The 24520-nt window shown below is 51.3% G+C and overlaps 1 protein-coding gene across 7 annotated transcripts in view; it reads left to right on the top strand.

Moving 5' to 3' along the window:
• Positions 1-24520, top strand: part of smarcc2 (SWI/SNF related BAF chromatin remodeling complex subunit C2) — a 355784-nt gene that overhangs the window by 116537 nt on the left and 214727 nt on the right. For all 7 annotated transcript variants that reach the window (XM_072494060.1, XM_072494062.1, XM_072494064.1 and 4 more), the window contains exons 4-6: positions 7974-8055; positions 8164-8256; positions 19381-19450. In XM_072494060.1, the coding sequence (XP_072350161.1) occupies positions 7974-8055; positions 8164-8256; positions 19381-19450 (245 nt within the window). The remainder of the gene's footprint in view (positions 1-7973; positions 8056-8163; positions 8257-19380; positions 19451-24520) is intronic.

Raw genomic sequence — 24520 nt, 5'->3', positions numbered from 1 at the left:
TGTCTCAGTGATGGGGATGGGGATGTACTGAATGGAGTGTCTCAGTGATGGGGATGGGGATGTACTGAGTGGAGTGTCTCAGTGATGGGGGATGTACTGAGTGGAGTGTCTCAGTGATGGGGATGTACTGAGTGGAGTGTCTCAGCGATCGGGGATGTACTGAGTGGAGTGTCTCAGTGATGGGGGATGTACTGAGTGGAGTGTCTCAGTGATGGGGATGGGAATGTACTGAGTGGAGTGTCTCAGTGATGGGGATGTACTGAGTGGAGTGTCTCAGTGATGGGGATGTACTGAGTGGAGTGTCTCAGTGATGGGGATGTACTGAGTGGAGTGTCTCAGTGATGGGGATGTACTGAGTGGAGTGTCTCAGTGATGGGGATGTACTGAGTGGAGTGTCTCATTGATGGGGGATGTACTGAGTGGAGTGTCTCAGTGATGGGGATGTACTGAGTGGAGTGTCTCAGTGATGGGGATGTACTGAGTGTCTCATTGATGGGGGATGTACTGAGTGGAGTGTCTCAGTGATGGGGATGTACTGAGTGGAGTGTCTCAGTGATGGGGATGGGGATGTACTGAATGGAGTGTCTCAGTGATGGGGATGTACTGAGTGGAGTGTCTCAGTGATGGGGGATGTACTGAGTGGAGTGTCTCAGTGATGGGGATGTACTGAGTGGAGTGTCTCAGCGATCGGGGATGTACTGAGTGGAGTGTCTCAGTGATGGGGGATGTACTGAGTGGAGTGTCTCAGTGATGGGGATGGGAATGTACTGAGTGGAGTGTCTCAGTGATGGGGATGTACTGAGTGGAGTGTCTCAGTGATGGGGATGGGGATGTACTGAGTGGAGTGTCTCAGTGATGGGGATGTTCTGAGTGGAGTGTCTCAGTGATGGGGATGGGGATGTACTGAGTGGAGTGTCTCAGTGATGGGGATGTACCGAGTTCAGTGTCTCAGTGATGGGGATGTACTGAGTGGAGTGTCTCAGTGATGGGGATGTACTGAGTGGAGTGTCTCAGTGATGGGGATGTACTGAGTGGAGTGTCTCAGTGATGGGGATGTACTGAGTGGAGTGTCTCATTGATGGGGATGTACTGAGTGGAGTGTCTCAGTGATGGGGATGTACTGAGTGGAGTGTCTCAGTGATGGGGATGTACTGAGTGTCTCATTGATGGGGGATGTACTGAGTGGAGTGTCTCAGTGATGGGGATGTCCTGAGTGGAGTGTCTCAGTGATGGGGATGTACTGAGTGGAGTGTCTCAGTGATGGGGATGTACTGAGTGGAGTGTCTCAGTGATGAGGATGGACTGAGTGGAGTGTCTCAGTGATGGGGATGTACTGAGTGGAGTGTCTCAGTGATGGGGATGTACTGAGTGGAGTGTCTCAGTGATGGGGATGGTGATGTACTGAGTGGAGTGTCTCAGTGATGGGGATGGGGATGTACTGAGTGGAGTGTCTCAGTGATGGGGATGTACTGAGTGGAGTGTCTCAGTGATGGGGATGTACTGAGTGGAGTGTCTCAGTGATGGGGATGTACCGAGTTCAGTGTCTCAGTGATGGGGGATGTACTGAGTGGGGTGTCTCAGTGATGGGGATGTACTGAGTGGAGTGTCTCAGGGATGGGGATGTACTGAGTGGAGTGTCTCAGTGATGGGGATGTACTGAGTGGAGTGTCTCAGTGATGGGGATGGACTGAGTGGAGTGTCTCAGTGATGGGGATGTACTGAGTGGAGTGTCTCAGTGATGGGGATGTACTGAGTGGAGTGTCTCAGAGATGGGGATGTACTGAGTGGAGTGTCTCAGTGATGGGGATGGGGATGTACTGAGTGGAGTGTCTCAGAGATGGGGATGGGGATGTGCTGAGTGGAGTGTCTCAGAGATGGGGATGTACTGAGTGGAGTGTCTCAGTGATGGGGATGGGGATGTACTGAGTGGAGTGTCTCAGTGATGGGGATGTACTGAGTGGACTGTCTCAGTGTTCAATCCACCTACGCTGCACTTCTTTGGGTTGTGGGGGTGAAACCCACGCAGACACGGGGAGAATGTGCAAACTGCACACGGACAGTGAACCAGAGCCGGGATCGAACCTGGGACCTCGGCGCCGTGAGGCAACAGGGCTAACCCACTGCGTCACCGTGCTGCCCTCCCGCTCACGCATCTCAATTGCCCTACCGCCTTACCCATGGATAACAGCCCGAATTCCATTTGCAACCTCTGCTGTTCCTTTAGCAGCTCTTCCTCCGGTGTCTCTGCATATCTCCTGTCCACCTGCAAGATTTCCTCCACTAGCCTTTCTATCTCCACCCGCTCCGCCCTCTCCCTGTGTGCCCACATCGAAATAAACTCCCTCCTAACCACTGACGTCAGTGCCTCCCAAACTGTACCTGCTGAAACCTCCCCGTGTCATTAATCTCAACCTACCCGGATGGCCTTCCTCACCTTCCTCACCCACTCACACACCTCCTCCTCCACCAACAGTCCCACATCCAGCCTCCATTGTGGTCGCTGGGCCTCCCCTTTGTTCTCTCGTAAATCCACCCAGTGCGGGGCATGGTCAATTGCCGATTACTCAACATCTCAAAGATGTGCAGGTTAGGTGGATTGGCCAGGATAAATTGCCCTTAGTGTCCAAAATTGCCCTTAGTGTTGGGTGGGGTTACTGGGTTATGGGGATAGGGTGGAGGTGTGGACCTTGGGTAGGGTGCTCTTTCAAGAGCCATTGCAGACTCGATGGGCTGAATGGCCTCCTTCTGCACTGTAAATTCTATGAAATCTACCACCCCTGCCAACAACGGCTTATCCGGGCGATGACAGCCCAGGTCAGGAATCCTCCCCAGCAGCTACCTCATGAGACCATAAGACATAGGAGCAGAATTAGGCCACTCGGCCCATCGAGTCTGCTCCGCCATTCAATCATGGCTGATATTTTCTCATCCCCATTCTCCTGCCTTCTCCCCATAACCCCTGATCCCCTTATTGATCAAGAACCTATCTGTCTCTGTCCCCTTTATCCCCACTCTCTGCCTTCTGCCAGTCAGCCAATCCTCTATCCATGCCAGGATCTTACCCTGAACACTATGGGCTTTACCAGTCTCCTATGTGGCACCTTGTCAAAGGCCTTCTGGAAATCTAAATACATCACATCCACTGGTACCCCTTTGACTAACTTTCTTGTTACCTCCTCAAAGAACTCTAACAGGTTTGTCAGACGTGACCTCCCTTTGACAAAGCCGTGCTGACTCAGTCCTATTTTACCATGCAATTCCAAGCACTTCGCAATCTCATCTTTAATAACAGACTCTAAAATCTTACCAATGACCGAAGTCAGGCTAACCGGCCTAAAATTTCCCGTCTTCTGCCTCCCTCCCTTCTTAAACAGTGGTGTTACATTCCCCACCTTCCAGTCCTCTGGGACCCTTCCTGCCTCCAGTGATTCCTGAAAGATCATCACCAATGCCTCCGCAATTTCCTCAGCTATCTCTTTTAGGACCCTGAGGTGTAGTCCAGCCGGTCCAGGTGACTTATCCACCTTCAGACCTTTCCGTTTCCCCAGAACCTTCTCCTTAGTAATGGTCACTGTACTCACCTCTGCCCCCTGGTTCTCCTGGAGCTCTGGCATCCCACTGGTGTCTTCCACCATGAAGACTGATGCAAAGTAACTATTCAGTTCCTCTGCCATTTCTTTGTTTCTTATTATTACTTCTCCAGCCACATTTCCCAGTGGTCCAATGTCTATTTTTGCCTCTCTCTTACCTTTTGTATATTGAAAAATTGTTCCTATCTTCCTTTATATTGCTAGCTAGCTTGCACTCAAACTTCATCTCCTCCCCCCTTATTGCTTTTTTAGTTGTCCTCTGCTCGCTTTTAACTAGAGGAAGTTAGATCCCAATCCTCTAGCTTCCCACTAATACTCGCCACTTTGTATGCTTTTCCTTTTGCTTTTATGCTGTCCTTGACTTCTCTCATCAGCCATGGATGCCTCATCCTCCCCTTAGCATGTTTCCTCCTCCTTGGGATAAATTTCTGTTGTGCCTCCCGAATAACCCCCCAAAACTCCTGCCATTGCTGTTCCACTGTCTTCCCTGCTCGGCTCCTTTTCCAATCAACTCTGGCCAGCTCCTCCCTCATGTCTTTGTAGTTCCCCATATTTAATTGTAATACCTTTACATCTGATTGCAGCTTCCCCCTCTCAAACTGCAGGGTAAATTCTATCATATTGTGGTCACTGCTCCCTAAGGGTTCTTTCACCTTAAGTTCCCGAATCAAGTCTGCCTCATTACACATCACCAAATCCAGAATTGCCTGTTCCCGAGTGGGCTTTGTCACAAGCTGCTCCAAAAAACCATCTCTTCCACATCATAAATTCCACATTGTCCTAGTTCGGGGCATAGATGTTTACCAACAGCACCAGCATCCCCTCCAATTTCCCACTTACCATAACTTACCTTCCCCCAGAGTCCACCACTATATTTCCCACCTCGAACGCCACCCGCTGATTGACCAAAATCGTTTTAAAAGCCCAATCCCGAATGAAATACTTGCCCAACCCATCCCTTCCTCAGCCTAATCTGGTCCACCACCTTCAGGTGCGTCTCTTGTAGCATGGCCACATCCGCCTTCAATAGCTTTAAGTGTGCAAACACACGGGCCCTCTTGACCGGCTCATTCAATCCTCGCACGTTCCATGTGACCAGCATCGTCGGGGGGCACCCTACCTCCTCCCCCCCCCCAACGCCGATCAACCATAGTCTCCCTTGGGCCAGCCTCCGTCCCGCGTCCTGCACCTCCCCAGGTCTGCCCTCCGGCGCCAACCACCATCGATCGTCCTTCCCTTACACTTTGCCCCCAACCCCACTAACTCCCCCCCCCCCCCCCCCCCCCCCACTGCGCTTCCGTGGACTAGCCCGCCTAGCTAGCCTGGCAGCCCCCGCCCATGGCGCCTAGCATCCTCCCCCCCCCACTGATTCCCCTCTTCTCTCCCCCCCCCCCGCTCGAACATTAGTGCAAACAAACCAAAACAACCCCTCCCCAAACCCAAACAAAGAGACCAACCCCCCAACGCTGAACAAAAAACAATCCTGAAGCCGAAAAAGAAAGAAATGGCCCTAAACATAAGTAACCAGTAGCATTACAGCATCTCCACCAAAGTTCAGTGTCCACCCTCTCCGGCCAGTCTATTGTCTCCGACAAATTCTACTCCCTCCTCCACCGAACCAAAGTACAATTCCCGGCCTTCGTAGGTCACCCACAGACGTGCCGGGTACAGTAGCCCAAACTTCACCCCCTCCTTGTTGAGGGCTGCCTTGACCTTGTTATAACTCGCTCTCCTCTTGGCCAACTCTGCACCCAGGTCCGGGTACACTGGGATTTCACTGCCCTCCCAGGTGCAGCGGCTCGTCTGCCTGGCCCACCTCGTAATTCGCTCCTTGTCCAGGAACCGGTGCGGCCGCACGACCATCGCCCTCGGCGGCTCGTTCCCCTGGGGCTTCCTCATCAGCACCCTGTGCGCTCGATTCACCTCCAACGTCCGTGCAAACACGCCCTCTCTGAGCACCCTCTCCAGCATCCTCCCCACATAGGCACCAGCATCGGCTCATTCACTCCCCTCCGGCAGGCCCAAAATCCTAATGTTCTGCCTGCATGACCGGTTCTCTAGGCCCTCGACCTTCTCCTGGAGCCGCTTCTGCTGATCGCACATCAGCCCCATCTCCGCTGTCATCGAGGTGGACTGCTCCTCCATCTTCTGGATCGCCTGACCCTGGGCCGCCAGCTTCACTTCCACGTGATCGACCACCGCCTTGATCGAATGCACCGCCCGGACAAGGTCCTCCAGACACTCTTTCCGCTGCTGGGTGAACTTCTCGTTCAAGAAGCTCACCAGCTGGTCCGTCGACCTCTGAGCCGGCAGGGCCGCTCCACCATCTCCACGTGCGTCGCAGGCGCCGCTCCAGCTCTAACCGACTGATTCCCTCTTTTCGACCGCTTCTGGCCCTCACCTCCATAGACCAAAGGGTTCATCTCTTCCACTCACTCTCTTGCACCTAAATTCCACCTACATCCACCTGTTAACCGGGGAAAAGGTCCGAAAAAACCACCACGAGCAGGAACCACCTAATGTGACCACTCACTCCATGGCCGCCACCGGAAGGCCCTTCCATACTGCTTCGCGGGTCCGAGATGGAGAGGAGCAGGTTAGACACATGCAGGGCACATTTTTCTTCTCTTTTCACTGTTTTTCCCTTGGTGAATCCTACACCTCGGTATGTAGATCACAGTGAAGCAGCTTTCATATCGGCAAGACAAAAACCTCTATACAATTCCTATACCCAGCTCCCGATACAATTCCTATACCCAGCTCCCCATACAATTCCTATACCCAGCTCCCGATACAATTCCTATATCCAGGTCCCCATACAATTCCTATACCCAGCTCCCCATACAATTCCTATACCCAGCTCCCCATACAATTCCTATACCCAGCTCCCCATACAATTCCTATACCCAGCTCCCCATACAATTCCTATACCCAGCTCCCCATACAATTCCTATACCCAGCTCCCGATACAATTCCTATATCCAGGTCCCCATACAATTCCTACACCCAGCTCCCCATACAATTCCTACACCCAGCTCCCCATACAATTCCTATACCCAGCTCCCCATACAATTCCTATACCCAGCTCCCCATACAATTCCTATACCCAGCTCCCCATACAATTCCTATACCCAGCTCCCCATACAATTCCTATACCCAGCTCCCCATACAATTCCTATACCCAGGTCCCCATACAATTCCTATACCCAGGTCCCCATACAATTCCTATACCCAGCTCCCCATACAATTCCTATACCCAGCTCCCGATACAATTCCTATATCCAGGTCCCGATACAATTCGTATACCCAACTCTCCATACAATTCCTATACCCAGCTCCCAATACAATTCCTATACCCAGCTCCCCATACAATTCCTATATCCAGGTCCCCATACAATACCTATACACAGGTCCCCATACAATTCGTATACCCAACTCCCCATACAATTCCTATACCCAGCTCCCCATACAATTCCTATACCCAGCTCCCCATACAATTCCTATACCCAGCTCCCCATACAATTCCTATACCCAGCTCCCCATACAATTCCTATACCCAGGTCCCCATACAATTCCTATACCCAGCTCCCCATACAATTCCTATACCCAGCTCCCCATACAATTCCTATACCCAGCTCCCCATACAATTCCTATACCCAGGTCCCCATACAATTCCTATACCCAGATGTGGCTCTCCAGTCGTCCATTCCTGGTGTAGAGGGAACTTTACTCTCTGTTGCTCCCTGGGCAGGTACACTGTACATTAGTTTGCTACTGACGCTTGGCTGCTGAAACGCAAAGTGTTTTGTTTCCCGCGTTAATATCTGTCGCCTTAATGAATGAAAGCATTTATGACAGGCGGCATTTAAAAAAAATCATTCTTGGTCAAGTGTTTTCTCATCTTATTCCCCCTCTGTTTTTTTGCTACGTTTTCATCACATTCCTTTCTGCACCTCAGTGTAACAACTGACTCACAGGAATGTACTCTAACCACTAGCCTGCAGTTTAATATAGTTGGTCATCTCAAGCTTGCACCAGATTTTACTGTAATGACAGTGATGCCACGGAGTGTTAAATCACTGAATAGATTTATGATAAAGGAAGCTGCTGGAGTCAGTCTGTCTTCAAACACCGAATTATCCACAAAGCTCAGTATAACATAAGCGTAGACTACCTTTCCCTTCCACACAAACCCCTCGCACTACAAATGAAATCTGGTTCTTGTGTATGTACCCTAATCTTTCCTGAATTCGTATCAGCTGCTCTTCATCACAACTAGAGAATGCACTCAATTGTTGCAACATTAACAGACAGACCAGTTCTCCAGACTTGTCGCACCCATTGTCAGTTTAACTCAATTAAACTTTCTCATTTTGTTTTTAGGCGACGCTTTGATTTCCAGAACCCTTCCCGCATGGACCGCAATGTGGAAATGTTTATGACCATCGAAAAGACACTCGTTCAGGTGCAGTGAATATTGTGTGGCGTCGACTGTATCTTCTCGATGAAGTGAATTGTATATGTATGCCTTATCTCTTCACTTAATTTTGAAACAGTGTTCTGTTCTTTGCAGAATAACTGTTTGTCTCGACCTAATATCTATCTAAACTCCGATATTGAGCCCAAGTTACTGAGTAAACTGAAAGACATCATTAAGAGGCACCAGGTAAGATTGTGTTTGTTTAGTTATGCTTGTGTCGAGATTAGCCTGGTTGGAACAAGGCTTCAAACTCCATATTTGCAGGAAAAACACTAGCTTTCCTAGCTTCATCCATATTCGAAAATTGTAACACCTATTACTAATTGCAAGTAGGCACATGCATTCTTAATATTTCAACAGGAAGTATTTTCTTAGATCACCTTGAACTCCTCTTCACCCATTCACAATGCGACCCAATGCGGGCAGCACAGTAGAAGTGTGGATAGCACAATTGCTTCACAGCTCCAGGGTCCCAGGTTTGATTCCGACTTGTGTCACTGTCTGTGCGGAGTCTGCACATCCTCCCGTGTGTGCGTGCGTTTCCTCCGGGTGCTCCGGTTTCCTCCCACAGTCCAAAGATGTGCAGGTTAGGTGGATTGGCCATGTTAAATTGCTCTTAGTGACCAAAATTGCCCTGCGTGTTGGGTGGGGTTACTGGGTTATGGGGATAGGGTGGAGGTGTAGACCTTGGGTAGGGTGCTCTTTCCAAGAGCCGGTGCAGACTCGATGGGCCGAATGGCCTCCTTCTGCACTGTAAATTCTATGATTCTATTCGTTTTTTCTACTTTTTAAAAAAATATATATTTTATTCAAATTTTTCGGTCAAACAAATACAGTACAAAATTTTCCCCTTTTGCAACTTTAAAACAATATAAATAATGATGATGACCGTTTTTTTTAAGAATAAATAATATATTAACTAGACGGCAACTGCCAGCAACAAAAATAAAAACTAGCCAATATCCAAAATAATAAAGTCACAAAAACCAATATAAATAACTCATATACAAGCACCTGTACAAAACCCCTGAGGGCCCGGATGGGCCCTCCCCTCCCCCTCCCCCTGGGTTGCTGCTGCTACCTATCCCATTTCCCTTATCGTTCTGCGAGATAGTCGAGGAACGGCTGCCACCGCCTGGTGAACCCTTGAGCCAAACCTCTTAGTGCAAACTTTATCTGCTCCAGTTTTATAAACCCCGCCATGTCGTTTATCCAGGCCTCCACGCCCGGGGGTTTAGCTTCTTTCCATATAAGTAATATCCTTCGCCGGGCTACTAGGGACGCAAAGGCTAAAACATCGGCCTCTCTCGCCTCCTGCACTCCCGGCTCGTCCGCAACCCCAAATATTGCCAACCCCCAGCCTGGCTCGACCCGGACCCCCACCACCCTTGAAAGCACATTCGCCACCCCCACCCAGAACCCATGCAGTACTGGGCATGACCAAAACATGTGGGTGTGGTTCGCTGGGCTTCCCGCGCATCTCCCACACCTATCCTCCACTCCAAAAAATCTACTTAACCTTGCTCCAGTCATGTGCGCCCTATGTAGAACCTTGAATTGTATCAGGCTGAGCCTGGCGCATGAGGACGAAGAGTTTACCCTTAGGGCATCTGCCCACAGCCCCTCCTCAATCTCTTCCCCGAGCTCCTCTTCCCATTTTCCCTTCAGCTCCTCCACCATCGTCTCCCCCTCGTCTCTCATTTCTCTGTATATATCTGACACCCTACCATCCCCCACCCATGCCCCCGAAATCATTCTGTCCTGAATCTCTTGCGCCAGGAGCCGCGGAAATTCCCTCACCTGTTGCCTCGCAAAAGCCCTCAGTTGCATATATCGAAATGCATTCCCCGGTGGCAACCCATATTTTTCTGTCAGTGCTCCCAGACTCGCAAACGTCCCGCCTAGGAACAAATCCTTCAATTTCACAATCCCTGCTCTCTGCCAAGCTTTAAACCCCCATCTATCTTCCCCGGGACGAACCTGTGGTTGTTCCTTATCGGGGACCTCACCGAGGCACCCGTCACTCCCTTATGCCATCTCCACTGCCCCCAAATTTTCAGCGTTGCCACCACCACTGGACTTGTGGTGTATTTCTTCGGGGAGAACGGTAAAGGCGCCGTCGCTAATGCTTTTAGGCAGGTTCCCCTACAGGACGCCATCTCTAGTCTTTTCCACGCCGCTCCCTCCCCTTCCCCCATCCACTTGCACACCATTGATATGTTGGCGGCCCAATAATAGTCACTTAAACTCGGCAGTGCCAGTCCCCCCCCTATCCCTACTACGCTGCAGGAACCCCCTCTTCACTCTTGGGGTCTTCCCTGCCCACACAAAACTCATAATGCTCTTATCCACTTTCTTGAAAAAGGCCTTTGTAATCATCACAGGGAGGCACTGGAACACAAAAAGAAACCGCGGAAGGACCACCATTTTAACCGCCTGCACCCTACCCGCCAGTGACAGGGGCACCATGTCCCATCTCCTAAAGTCCTCTTCCATCTGCTCCACCAATCTTACTAAATTAAGCTTATGCAAGGTTCCCCAGCTCCTGGCCATCTGGATCCCTCGGTACCGAAAATCCCTTGTTACTCTCCTCAACGGCAAATCATCTATTCCCCTGCCCTGTTCCCCAGGGTGCATCACAAACAGCTCACTCTTCCCCATATTCAGATTGTATCCTGAAAATTCCCCAAACTCCCTGAGTGTCGGCATTATCTCGGGCATCCCCTCCACTGGGTCCGCGACATACAACAACAAATCATCCGCGTATAGTGACACCCGGTGCTCTTCTCCTCCCCTAAGTACTCCCTTCCACTTCCTAGAGCCCCTCAACGCTATGGCCAGTGGCTCAATTGCCAACGCAAACAGTAACGGGGACAGAGGACATCCCTGTCTTGTCCCTCTGTATAGACGGAAGTGGTCAGATCTCTGCCTATTTGTAATCACACTTGCCACCGGGCCCTGTATAGAAGCTGAACCCATCCAATAAACCCCTCTCCAAATCCAAATCTCCTCAACACTTCCCACAGGTAATCCCACTCCACTCGATCAAATGCTTTCTCTGCATCCATCGCCACCACTATCTCCGCCTCCCCCTCCGGCGGGGGCATCATCATCACACCCAGCAGCCTCCGCATGTTAGTGTTCAATTGTCTCCCCTTAACAAACCCCGTTTGATCCTCGTGAACCACCCCCGGGACACAATCCTCCATCCTCATCGCCATCACCTTGGCCAAAAGCTTGGCATCTACATTCAGGAGGGAAATAGGCCTGTATGACCCGCACTGCAGCGGGTCTTTGTCCCTTTTCAAGAGCAGCGATATCGTCGCCTCCGACATCGTCGGGGGCAACGTCCCCCTTTCCCTGGCCTCATTAAAGGTTCTCGTCAGAAGCGGGGCCAGCAGGTCCACGTATTTCCTATAAAATTCCACCGGGAACCCATCCGGTCCCGGGGCCTTCCCAGCCTGCATGCTCCCAATCCCTTTTACCACCTCCTCCACCTCAATCTGCGCTCCCAGTCCTGTCCTCTCCTGCTCCTCCACCTTCGGGAATTCCAGCTGATCCAGCAAGTGCATCATTCCCTCCTTCCCTTCCGGGGGCTGAGCCTTATACAGCCTCTCATAAAATGCCTTAAACACCCCGTTCACCCTCTCCGCTCCCCGTTCCATCTCACCCTCCTCGTCTCTAACCCCTCCAATCTCCCTCGCCGCCCCCCTCTTCCTCAGTTGTTGGGCCAGTAACCGGCTCGCCTTCTCTCCGTACTCATACTGCACTCCCTGTGCCTTCCTCCATTGTGCCTCCACCTTGCCCGTGGTCAACAAATCAAATTCCGTGTGCAACCTTCATCTTTCCCTGTATAGTCCTTCATCCGGAGCCACCGCATACTGCCTATCCACCCTCAAAATTTCTCTCAACAATCTCTCCCTCTCTTTGCTCTCTTCTTTCCCCTTATGGGCCCTTATGGAAATCAGTTCCCCTCTGACCACCGCCTTCAGTGCTTCCCAGACCACTCCCACCTGAACCTCTCCGTCGTCATTAATCTCCAGATACCTTTCGATACATCTCCTTACCCTTACACACACACCCTCGTCCACCAACAATCCCATATCTAGGGCGAAATTCTCCCCCAACGGCGCGATGTCCGCCGACTGGCGCCAAACACGGCGCCAATCAGACGGGCATCGCGCCGGCCCAAAGGTGCGGAATGCTCCGCATCTTTGGCGGCCTAGCCCCAACATTGAGGGGCTAGGCCGACGCCGGAGGGATTTCCGCCCCGCCAGCTGGCGCGGAAATGTGGCGCATGCGCGGGAGCGTCAGCGGCCGCTGACAGTTTCCCGGCGCATGCGCGGGTGCGTCAGCGGCCGCTGTCAGTTTCCCGCCCATGCGCAGTGGGGAGAGTCACTTCCGCATCCGCCATGGTGGAGGCCGTAGCGGAGGCGGACGGGAAAGAGTGCCCCCACGGCACAGGCCCGCCTGCGGATCGGTGGGCCCCGATCGCGGGCCAGGCCACCGTGGGGGCACCCCCCGGGGTCAGATCGCCCCGCGCCCCCCCCCCCCCAGGACCCCGGAGCCCGCCCACGCCGCCTGGTCCCGCCGGTAAATACCAGGTTTGATTTACGCCGGCGGGACAGGCAATTTCTGGGCGGGACTTCGGCCCATCCGGGCCGGAGAATCCAGCGGGGGGTCCCGCCAACCGGCGCGGCCCGATTCCCGCCCCCGCCCAATCTCCGGTACCGGAGACTTCGGCGGAGGCGGGGGCGGGATTCACGGCGGCCTACGGCCATTCTCCGACCCGGCGGGGGGTCGGAGAATGACGCCCCTAATCTCCACAGTGGGTGCTGTTCCTTTTTCTCTCGTACTTCCAGATCTACCCAATGTGGGGCATGGTCCGAAATGGCTATAGCCGAGTACTCAGTCCCGGCCACCTTCGGGATCAGCGCCCTTCCCAGGACAAAGAAGTCTATCCGAGAATACACCTTGTGGACATGGGAGAAGAAGGAGAACTCTTTACTCCTAGGCCTAGTAAATCTCCAGGGATCCACTCCTCCCATCTGCTCCATGAAGTCCTTAAGCACCTTGGCCACTGCCGGCCTCCTCCCGGTCCTAGACCTGGACCGGTCCAGCCCTGGATCCAGCACCGTGTTGAAGTCTCCCCCCATTACCAACTTTCCCGCCTCCAGGTCCGGGATACGCCCCAGCATACGCTTCATGAAGTTGGCATCATCCCAGTTCGGGGCATATACGTTCACCAGAACCACCGCCTCACCTTGCAATCTGACACTCACCATATCTACCCCCACTGTCCGCCACTATGGTCCACGCCTCAAACAATACCCGTTTCCCCACTAATATTGCCACCCCTCTATTTTTCGCATCCAAGCCCGAGTGAAATACCTGTCCCACCCATCCTTTTCGTAATCTGACCTGATCCGCCAGTTTCAGATGCGTCTCCTGCAGCATGACCACATCTGCATTTAATTTCTTTAGGTGCGCAAGTACCCTTGCCCTCTTAATCGGCCCATTCAGCCCTCTCACGTTCCACGTGATCAACCGGGTTGGGGGGCTCTTTACCCCCCGCCCCTCGTCGACTAGCCATCCCCTTTTTTAGACCAGCTCTTCACCCGGTTCCCACGCACCCACTTGTCCACCCAAACGGTGTCCTCCCGTCCCGAACATCCCATCCCGTAGCAGCTCCCCCTTCCCCTTAACAGCAGCAACCAAGTTTACCCCCCCCCCCCTGCTAGATCCCCCTCTAGCGTGATTGCTCCCCCCACGTTGCTTCCAGAAGTCAGCAAAATCTGGCTGACCTCGGCTTCCCCCGTTTATCCTCAGCCTCCCATTGTGTAAGGCCCCCTCCTTCCTGCGCCCCCTTTTCCCGCCACAATTACCATAGCGCGGGAGCAAAGCCTGCGCTTCCCACTCGGCCCCGCCCCTAATGGCGCAGCTCCCTCTCTCCTTCCCCACCGGCGCCCACAGTTCATCATACCCCCCCCCCATCAAGGGGAAAGAGAAAATTTCCCCCCCCCCCCTTCCGATTCCCAGTCCCATGCAATCACACCACTACTTTATTACAAAAGTTCTTTCTCTCTCCAGTCTAGTCCAGCTTCTCCTCTTCAATGAATGTCCACGCCTCTTCTGCCGTCTCAAAGTAGTGGTGTTTCCCTTGATGTGTAACCCACAGTCTCGCCGGCTGCAGCATACCAAATTTAACTTTCTTTCTATGGAGCACCGCCTTGGCCCGATTGAAACTCGCCCTCCTTCTCGCCACCTCCGCACTCCAATCCTGGTACACGCGGATCACCACGTTCTCCCACCTGCAGCTCCGTGTCTTTTTCGCCCATCTGAGGACCATTTCCCTGTCTTTATAGCGGTGAAACCTCACCACTATAGCTCGAGGTATTTCTCTACCTTCGGTCTTCTCGCAAGGACTCGATATGCTCCCTCCACTTCCAAGGGGCCCGTCGGGGCCTCCGGTCCCATTAAGGAATGAAGCATCGTGCTCACATATGCCCCGACGTCCGCTCCCTCTGCACCTTCGGGAAGACCCAAAACTCTTAGGTTCTTCCTCCTCGAGCTATTTTCCAGGGCTTCCAGCCTCTCCATACACCTCTTATGCAGTGCCTCGTGTGTCTCTGTCTTCACCACCAGGCCCTGTATTTCAGCCTAATTTTCGGCAGCCTTTGCCTTCACGCCACGAAGCTCCAATTCTTGGGTCTTCTGCTCCTCCTTTAGCCCCTCAATCGCCTGCAGCATCGGGGCCAGCACCTCCTTCTTTAGCTCCTCAACACATCTCCGAAGGAACTCTTGCTGTTCCGGGCCCTATACCAAACGGCCTCCCTCCGCCGCCATCTTGCTTTGTGCTTCCCTTCCTTGCCGCTGCTCCAGAAGATCCTCTGCAATCCGGCCACTATTATCTCCTTTCTCCATGTACATCCGGGGGGATTCCCTTCTGTTTCACCGCACAATGGGTTTAGCCGTCAAAAATTGCCGTTGAGGCTCCCAATAAGAGCCCAAAAGTCCGTTCAAACGGGAGGTGCCGAAACGTGCGACCTAGCTGGTCATCGCCGCACCCGGAAGTCCGTTTTTTCTACTTTTAACTTCCTTACTTGTCCTGCTACGTTACTTAGTTGCATTTCGCACTGTGTCCGTGCTTGTTGGAAATGCTATATATTGATTAACCAATCAGAATTGATGTGTTTAAGGCCCCTTTCCCATTTGACCACAAACGTTTGCCTTATCCCGGCCTATTTTAGTATAATTCAAGTCCCCCATTATTACAAGTTGCCTCCTATTGAAAACCTCTGGGTTGCTTTCAAATCTCACCATTGACTTCTAGCCTACTATTAGCTGGTCTACAGTGTATCCCCAATATGGTAACAGATCCTTTATTATAGAATCCCTACAGCGCAGAAGGAGGCCATTCAGCCCATCGAGTCTGCACTGACCCTCTGAAAGAGCACCCTACCTAGGCCCACTCCCCCACTCTATTGCCGTAACCCCACCTATCCACATCTTTGGACACTAAGGGGCGATTTAGCATGGCCAACCCACCTAACCTGCACATCATGGACTGTGGGAGGAAACCGGAGCATCCGGGGGAAACCCACACAGACATGGGGAGAACGTGCAGACTCCGTACAGACAGTGACCCAAGGCCGGCGCTATGAGGCAGCAGTGCTAACCACTGTGCCACCATGCCACCCTATATCTAATTATTTCTCAATCTAATCCAGACAGGTTTTCCAATAACCTCGTCATCAGGAATTCATATTGAAATTCTTAGTATCTGAAAAGAAGAATCCGAACATTCCAAGTTTATAAAGCTGGATGGAGGTTTATTAATTTGTCCTCACCTCATTTAGCGACGCTTGTATTCACTGCCTTCCCATAGTTGCCCTGAGTTGGATGATGGTGGGCCCACTTTGAATCTCCACCAGGGAATTCCAGGATGTCGAGGCAGCAACGATTAAGGAGCAGAGATATCGGGGAGATTTTTGTTTTATTTAAGGATTCTGGTGGAGATTGGAAAGTCTCCGTGTTGCTGGTGACAGTAACGTTATCAGAGTCAGACACTAGCATTGAAAAGTCTAAGGGATGCGTAAACCCATTAGTTCCCCAGGATGACCCCATCTGATTGCTCTTTCCATCCTGCGATAATGGGCCTTGGTCAGCCCATCACTCTGATGCTGACATCCACAAGCCAGAATCATGGGTTTAATCTTTTATTCCACCAATCCAATGTGCTGCCTTTGTATCTGGCCAAATTTCACTGCAGCGAGATTTTGCCTTCTCTGTGCCCAAGTTGTTCTGTTTGTTGAACCAAGTATTATTTCCTGTTTGTAAATAAAAGTAAAATATTGCGGATGCTGGAAACGTGGAACAAAAACAGAAAATGCTGGATAAACCCAGCAGGTCTGGCAGCATCTGTGGAGAGAGAAACAGTTAGAGTCGGTGTGACCATTCTACAGTCCTGTAGAAGGGACCATAAGACCTAGGAGCAGAATCAGGCCACTCGGCCCATCGAGTCTGCTCCGCCATTCAATCATGGCTGATATTTTCTCATCCCCATTCTCCTGCCTTCTCCCCATAACCCCTGATCCCCTTATTAACCAAGAACCTATCTATCTCTGTCCTAAAGACACTCAGTGATTTGGCCTCCACAGCCTTCTGCGGCAAAGAGTTCCACAGATTCACCACCCTCTGGCTGAAGAAATTCCTCCTCGTCTCTGTTTTAAAGGATCGTCCCTTCAGTCTGAGATGGTGTCCTCTGGTTCTAGTTTATCCGACAAGTGGAAACATCCTCTCCACGTCCACGCCATCCAGGCCTCGCAGTATCTTGTAAGTTTCAATAAGATCCCCCCATATCCTTCTAAAATCCAATGAGTACAGACCCAGAGTCCTCAACCGTTCCTCATACGACAAGTTCTTCATTCCAGGGATCATTCTTGTGAACCTTCCAAAGTGCATAACCTCACACTTTTCCACATAGTATTCCATCTGCCACTTCATTGCCCACTCTCCTAGCTTGTCCAAGTCCTTCTGCAGCCCCCTTGCTTCCTCAATACTACCTGTCCCTCTACAGAACTTTGTATCATCTGCAAACTTAGCAACAGTGCCTTCGGTACCTTCTTCCAGATCATTAATGTATATTGTGAAAAGTTGTGGTCCCAGCACCGACCCCTGAGGCACACCACTAGTCACCGGCTGCCATCCTGAAAAAGACCCCTTTATCCCCACTCTCTGCCTTCTGCCAGTCAGCCAGTCCACTATCCATGCCAGGATCTTACCCTTAACACCATGGACTCTTAACCTATTTAACAGTCTCCTATGCGGCACCTTGTCAAAGGCCTTCTGGAAATCTAAAGAAATCACGTCCACTGGTTCTCCTTTGTCTAACTTCCTTGTTACCTCCTCAAAGAACTCTAACAGGTTTGTCAGACATGACCTCCCTTTGACAAAGCCGTGCTGACTCAGTCCTATTTTACCATGCACTTCCAAGTACTTTGCGATCTCATCTTTAATAACATCTTTAATAAAATCTTACCAATGACCGAAGTCAGGCTAACGGGCCTATAATTTCCCGTCCTCAACCTCCCTCCCTTCTTAAACAGTGGTGTTACATTAGCCACTTTACAGTCCTCTGGGACCCTTCCTGCCTCCAGTGATTCCTGAAAGATCACTACCAATGTCTCCACAATTTCCTCAGCTATCTCTTTTAGGACCCTGAGGTGTAGTCCATCCGGTCCAGGTGATTTATCCACCTTCAGACCTTTCAGTTTCCCCAGAACCTTCTCCTTAGTAATGGTCACTGCACTCACCTCTGCCCCCTGGAGCTCTGGCATCCCACTGGTATCTTCCACCGTGAAGACTGGTGCAAAGTAACTATTCAGTTCCTCTGCCATTTCTTTGTTTCCTATTATTACTTCTCCAGCCACATTTCCCAGTGGTCCAATGTCTATTTTTGCCTCTCTCTTACCTTTTATATATTGAAAAAAATCTCTTCCTCTCTTCCTTTATATTACTAGCTAGCTTGCACTCATACTTCATCTGCCCACTTATTGCTTTTTTAGTTGTCCTCTGCTCGCTTTTAAAGGCTTCCCAATCCTCTGGCTTCCCACTAATCCTCGCCACTTTGTATGCTTTTTCTTTAGCCTTTATGTTGTTCTTGACAGCCCTCGTCAGCCATGGCTGCCTTGTCCTCCCCTTAGCACGTTTCCTCCTCCTTGGGATGAATTTCTGTTGTGCCTCCCGAATAATCCCCAAAACTCCTGCCATTGCTGTTCCACTGTCTTCCCTGCTAGGCTCCTTTTCCAATCAACTCTGGCCAGCTCCTCCCTCATGTCTTTGTAGTTACCCTTATTTAATTGTAATACCGTTACATCTGATTGCAGCTTCTCCCTCTCAAACTGCAGGGTAAATTCTATCCTATTGTGGTCACTGCTCCCTAAGGGTTCCTTCACCTTAAGATCCCTAATCAAGTCTGCCTCATTACACATCACCAAATCCAGAATTGCCTGTTCCCTCGTCGGCTCTGTCACAAACTGCGCAAAAAAAACATCTCTTTGACATTCCACAAATTCCATTTCTTGGGATCCACGACCAACCTGATTTTCCCAGTCCACCTGCATATTGAAGTCCCCCATGATTTATTGTAATATTGCCTTTTTTACATGCCTTTTCTATCTCCTGATTTATTTTCTGCCCCACATCCTGACTACTGCTAGGGGGCCTGTACATAACTCCCATCAGGGTCTTTTTACCTTTGCGATTCCTCAATTCTACCCACAGAGATTCCATGCCTTCTGATCCAATATCGCTTGTTGCTATCGATTTAACTTCATTCCTTACTAACAATGCAACCCCGCCCCCTTTTCCCATCTGCCTGTCCTTTCGATAGGACACATATCCTTGGATATTTAGATCCCAGCCCTGATCCCCTTGCAGCCGCGTCTCTGTGAAGCCCACAACATCGTACCGGCCAATTTCAATGTGCGCAACAAGCTCATTTACCTTGTCCCGTGTACTGCGCGCATTTAGGTACAACACCCTCAATCCTGCATTGACCACCTCCCGTCTCACACACTCCTCTGTCACTGTACCCTGTATGTGGCCCTTTTTGATTTTTGACTATGGCTTCTCTGCCTTACACTTTCCCCCTTACTGCTTAGATCTGTCATTTAGATCTGAAACATTAACTCTGTTTCTTTCTCCACAGATGCTACCAGACCTGCTGAGTTTATCCAGCATTTTCAGATTTTATTATCTAGGGTATCTGTCTTTCTGTATGCTAATGATGTAAGTGCTTTCTAACAGGGTACTGTTTCGGAGGACAAGTCGAATGCATCACATGTTGTTTCCCCTATTCCCGGCAGTACTGAAGAAGGTGAGTTTTTGTGGTTCTCTGTTTTCTCAATCCCAGATGTAGCCTCAGTTGCTCAATCGAGTGATCTTGTTTTGTGGTTCGAAGATGAATGACTGATTACATGTTAGCTTTTGTTTTTTTACGTCAGAAGGTTTGTTGTTTGGTGTCAGTTCAGAGCCGTGTTTTGTCCTGTTTCAGCTGAATTGGGGATTTCCAGTGACTCTGAAATGAATCTATTTCCAGGGCAGTGAACATTTTCCCACACAAACGCATAATGTATCCAGGGAAAATTGTTTCACACGAGCAATGGTCAGAATGAGTAAGATTGCTAGTGTGAAAGGCACAGGCCACATGCTGACAAATTGTTCGTCTGTTTCTAATGTAGCCTTTTGTTCCTTTATATTCCAATTAGACATCATTGAAACGTTCTACTTATGTTGGTCTGGTGTGTGATATGTGGAATCTGATAACTGGAGATTTCTCCAGCAGACTTAACTCTTCAAATATTTGTTTGAAAAATCGTCCAATCAGACATCTCCAATGACCAGTGAGACATCTCCAGTGACCGGTCTCACATCTCCAGTGACCGGTCCCACATCTCCAGTGACCAGTCCCACACCTCCAGTGGCCGGTCCCACATCTCCAGTGACCAGTCCCACATCTCCAGTGACCAGTCCCACATCTCCAGTGACCAGTGAGACATCTCCAGTGACCAGTCAGACATCTCCAGTGACCAGTCCCACATCTCCAGTGACCGGTCCCACATCTCCAGTGACCAGACCCACATCTCCAGTGACCGGTCCCACATCTCCAGTGACCAGTCCCACATCTCCAGTGACCCATCCCACATCTCCAGTGACCGGTCCCACATCTCCAGTGACCAGTCCCACATCTCCAGTGACCAGTCCCACATCTCCAGTGACCATTCCCACATCTCCAGTGACCAGTGAGACATCTCCAGTGACCGGTTCCACATCTCCAGTGACCAGTCCCACATCTCCAGTGACCGGTCCCACATCTCCAGTGACCGGTCCCACACCTCCAGTGACTGGTCCCACATCTCCAGTGACCAGTCCCACATCTCCAGTGACCAGTCCCACATCTCCAGTGACCGGTCACACATCTCCAGTGACCAGACCCACATCTCCAGTGACCGGTCCCACATCTCCAGTGACCAGTCCCACATCTCCAGTGACCAGACCCACATCTCCAGTGACCAGTCCCACATCTCCAGTGACCATTCCCACATCTCCAGTGACCGGTCCCACATCTCCAGTGACCAGTGAGACATCTCCAGTGACCGGTTCCACATCTCCAGTGACCAGTCCCACATCTCCAGTGACCGGTCCCACATCTCCAGTGACCGGTCCCACACCTCCAGTGACTGGTCCCACATCTCCAGTGACCGGTCCCACATCTCCAGTGACCAGTCCCACATCTCCAGTGACCGGTCACACATCTCCAGTGACCAGACCCACATCTCCAGTGACCGGTCCCACATCTCCAGTGACCAGTCCCACATCTCCAGTGACCAGACCCACATCTCCAGTGACCAGTCCCACATCTCCAGTGACCGGTTCCACATCTCCAGTGACCAGACCCACATCTCCCGTGACCGGTCCCACATCTCCAGTGACCAGTGAGACATCTCCAGTGACCGGTTCCACACCTCCAGTGACCAGTCCCACATCTCCAGTGACCAGTCCCACATCTCCAGTGACCTGTGAGACATCTCCAGTGACCGGTCCCACATCTCCAGTGACCAGTCCCACATCTCCAGTGACCAGTCCCACATCTCCAGTGACTGGTCCCACATCTCCAGTGACCAGTCCCACATCTCCAGTGACCGGTCCCACATCTCCAGTGACCGGTCCCACATCTCCAGTGACCGGTCCCACATCTCCAGTGACCGGTCCCACATCTCCAGTGACCAGTCAGACATCTCCAGTGACCGGTCCCACATCTCCAGTGACCAGACCCACATCTCCAGTGACCGGTTCCACATGTCCAGTGACCGGTCCCACATGTCCAGTGACCGGTCCCACATCTCCAGTGACCGGTCCCACATCTCCAGTGACCGGTCCCACATCTCCAGTGACCGGTCCCACATCTCCAGTGACCGGTCCCACATCTCCAGTGACCAGTCCCACATCTCCAGTGACCGGTCCCACATCTCCAGTGACCAGTCCCACATCTCCAGTGACCGGTCCCACATCTCCAGTGACCAGTGAGACATCTCCAGTGACCGGTCCCACATCTCCAGTGACCAGTCCCACATCTCCAGTGACCAGTCCCACATCTCCAGTGACCGGTCCCACATCTCCAGTGACCAGTCCCACATCTCCAGTGACCAGTCCCACATCTCCAGTGACCAGTCCCACATCTCCAGTGACCAGTCCCACATCTCCAGTGACCGGTCCCACATCTCCAGTGACCGGTCCCACATCTCCAGTGACCAGCCCCACATCTCCAGTGACCAGTCCCACATCTCCAGTGACCGGTCCCACATCTCCAGTGACCAGACCCACATCTCCAGTGACCAGTCCCACATCTCCAGTGACCATTCCCACATCTCCAGTGACCAGTGAGACATCTCCAGTGACTGGTCCCACATCTTCAGGTACGATCTGCGCAGAGCCATCGGGCAGCACGGTAGCACAGTGGTTAGCACAATTGCTTCACAGCTCCAGGGTCCCAGGTTCAATTCCGGCTTGGGTCACTGTCTGTGCGGAGTCTGCACATCCTCCCCGTGTGTGCGTGGGTTTCCTCCGGGTGCTCCGGTTTCCTCCCACAGTCCAAAGATGTGCAGGTTAGGTGGATTGGCCATGGTAAATTACCCTTAGTCTCCACAATTGCCCTTAGTGTTGGGTGGGGTTACTGAGTTATGGGAATAGGGTGGAGGTGTTGATCTTGGGTAGGGTGCTCTTTCCAAGAGCCAGTGCAGACTCGATGGGCTGAATGGCCTCCTTCTGCACTGTAAATTCTATGATATGATAATCTGGGATGCTAAGAGACAATATCAGACCAAGCAAGAGTCACAGATTAGCGCTACAGACTCTCGGCGGTTGTGGCAAGGCCTGAACAACATAACGGGCTGCAAAGCGAAGCCGAGCAGTATCTCCAGCAGCAGCGCACCCCTCCCCGATGAACTCACTGCATTCTATGCTCGGTTCGAGCAGGAAACTATCAAACTGCTGTTGAGTGCCCCAGCAGCTCCGGACACACCCATACCCACCGTCACAGCTTCCGAAGTCAGATCGGCCTTCCTGAAAGTGAACTCTCGGAAGGCGACGGGTCCGGATGGGGTCCCTGGTCGTGCACTCAGATCCTGCGCGGACCAGCTGGCAGAGGCATTCGCTAACATGTCCCAACTTCGTTCCGAGGTCCCCACCTGCTTCAAGAAGACCACCATCATACCGGTGCCAAAGAAGAGCCAGGCAACGTGCCTCAATGATTACCGTCCGGTGGCCCTGACATCGTTCGTGTTCCGGTTTCCTGCCACAGACAAGTCCAAAAATGTGCAGATTAGGTGGATTGGCTGTGCTAAATTGCCTTTTTGTGTCCAAAAAATGTTAAGTGGGGATTACTGGGTTACAGGGATAGGGTAGATACGTGGGTTTGAGTAGGGTGCTCTTTGTAAGGACCGGTGCAGACTCGATGAGCCGAATGGCCTCCTTCTGCACTGTAAATTCTGTGATTATATGAATAAGATTCTATGAGCTCTACTAATTATTTGCTGTACCTGCACACTTGCTCTCCGAAGCTGCAGCTCCTGTCACTCTCTCACTGGAATCTTCACCTGCGACAGGAAGGGATGGGCTTTGTCAGCCGGAGGTCAGACTTTGACATTCTTTTCTGTGGAGGTCAGGGAGAGCGGAAATACAAAGGATGAACTGCAGGAACCTCGGGTTGTTGTCTCGTGTTTTCAAGACATTGAGGAATTGCAAGCCTTTCCTTTTGACAGACTTGAGTGGATGTTCAGTAGGCACCTCCAATGCATTGTGGAAGCTGCCGATTGGATCCTGGACCTTGAGACAGTGAGAAACGCCAACAGCTGTTGGGCTCTTCTCACTGCAGCAGTGCTGTCACCCCGAATCGTGCTGCTTCGCAGTGTGGCCTGGCTGGTCCATCGATCCCTGTGACTGCTGAACCTGACCCTGTGTCACAGAAACGGAGGATAGAGACCTCCTTCATAGCCAGAGATAAAATAGTGCAGCCAGATATCTGAGCCTGGGGATATCTTTTTTTTTAAATTTAGCGTACCCAATTCAATTTTTCCAATTAAGGGGCAATTTAGCGTGGCCAATCCACCTACCCTGCACACCTTTGGGTTGTGGGGGTTTTGGGTAGAGGGTGAATGGTGGAACGGGCTCAAGGGGCCGAATGGCCGCCTATTTTGTATACTCATTCTTTTTTTTGAAAAATATTTTATTGAGGCATTTATATATTCACACAACAATCATAATCACAAATCAATGTATATTCATATTCGAGGATTAGCTGAATAATCCGCTCATTTGTGGTCCTTATGAATGAATTTTCTTTTTTGTTCCTGCGCTAAATTCATAATGGAACAGTCTTATTATTGACAGCCTTCTATTACCAATCTGAGATAATGTTATCCTCTTTACCTGCTGTCTGATAATTGTGAATGTAGCTTGCATTTATGTGCAGAAATTGTGTTGAGGAGACTTCCGGGTGCGGCGATGACCAACTAAGTCGCACGTTTCGGCAGCTCCCGGTGGAACGGACTTTTGGGCTCTTAATAAGAGCCCCAACGGCAATTTTAACGGCTAGAAGCACTGTGTAAACCAGAAGGGAATCCCCCCTGGAAACGGATGGAAAAAGGAGAGGGAAGTGGCCAGATTGCAGTGGATCCTTTGGAGTAGCGGCAAGGAAGGCAAGCAAGAACCAAGATGGCGACGGAAGGTGGCAGTTTAACATGGGGCCCTGAACAACAAGAGTTTTTGAAATGTTGCGTGGAAGAACTTAAAAAGGAAATTAAGAAGGAGCTGTTGGCCCCGATATTACAGGCGATCGAAGGGCTCAAGGATGAGCAAAAGACCCAGGAGCGGGAGCTTCGGGTCGTGA

The sequence above is a fragment of the Scyliorhinus torazame genome, chromosome X (assembly GCF_047496885.1).
Source record: "Scyliorhinus torazame isolate Kashiwa2021f chromosome X, sScyTor2.1, whole genome shotgun sequence".
Classification (NCBI taxonomy): domain Eukaryota; kingdom Metazoa; phylum Chordata; class Chondrichthyes; order Carcharhiniformes; family Scyliorhinidae; genus Scyliorhinus; species Scyliorhinus torazame.
The sequence above is the reverse complement of the archived record's forward strand: the minus strand, read 5'-3'. Positions and strand labels throughout refer to the sequence as shown.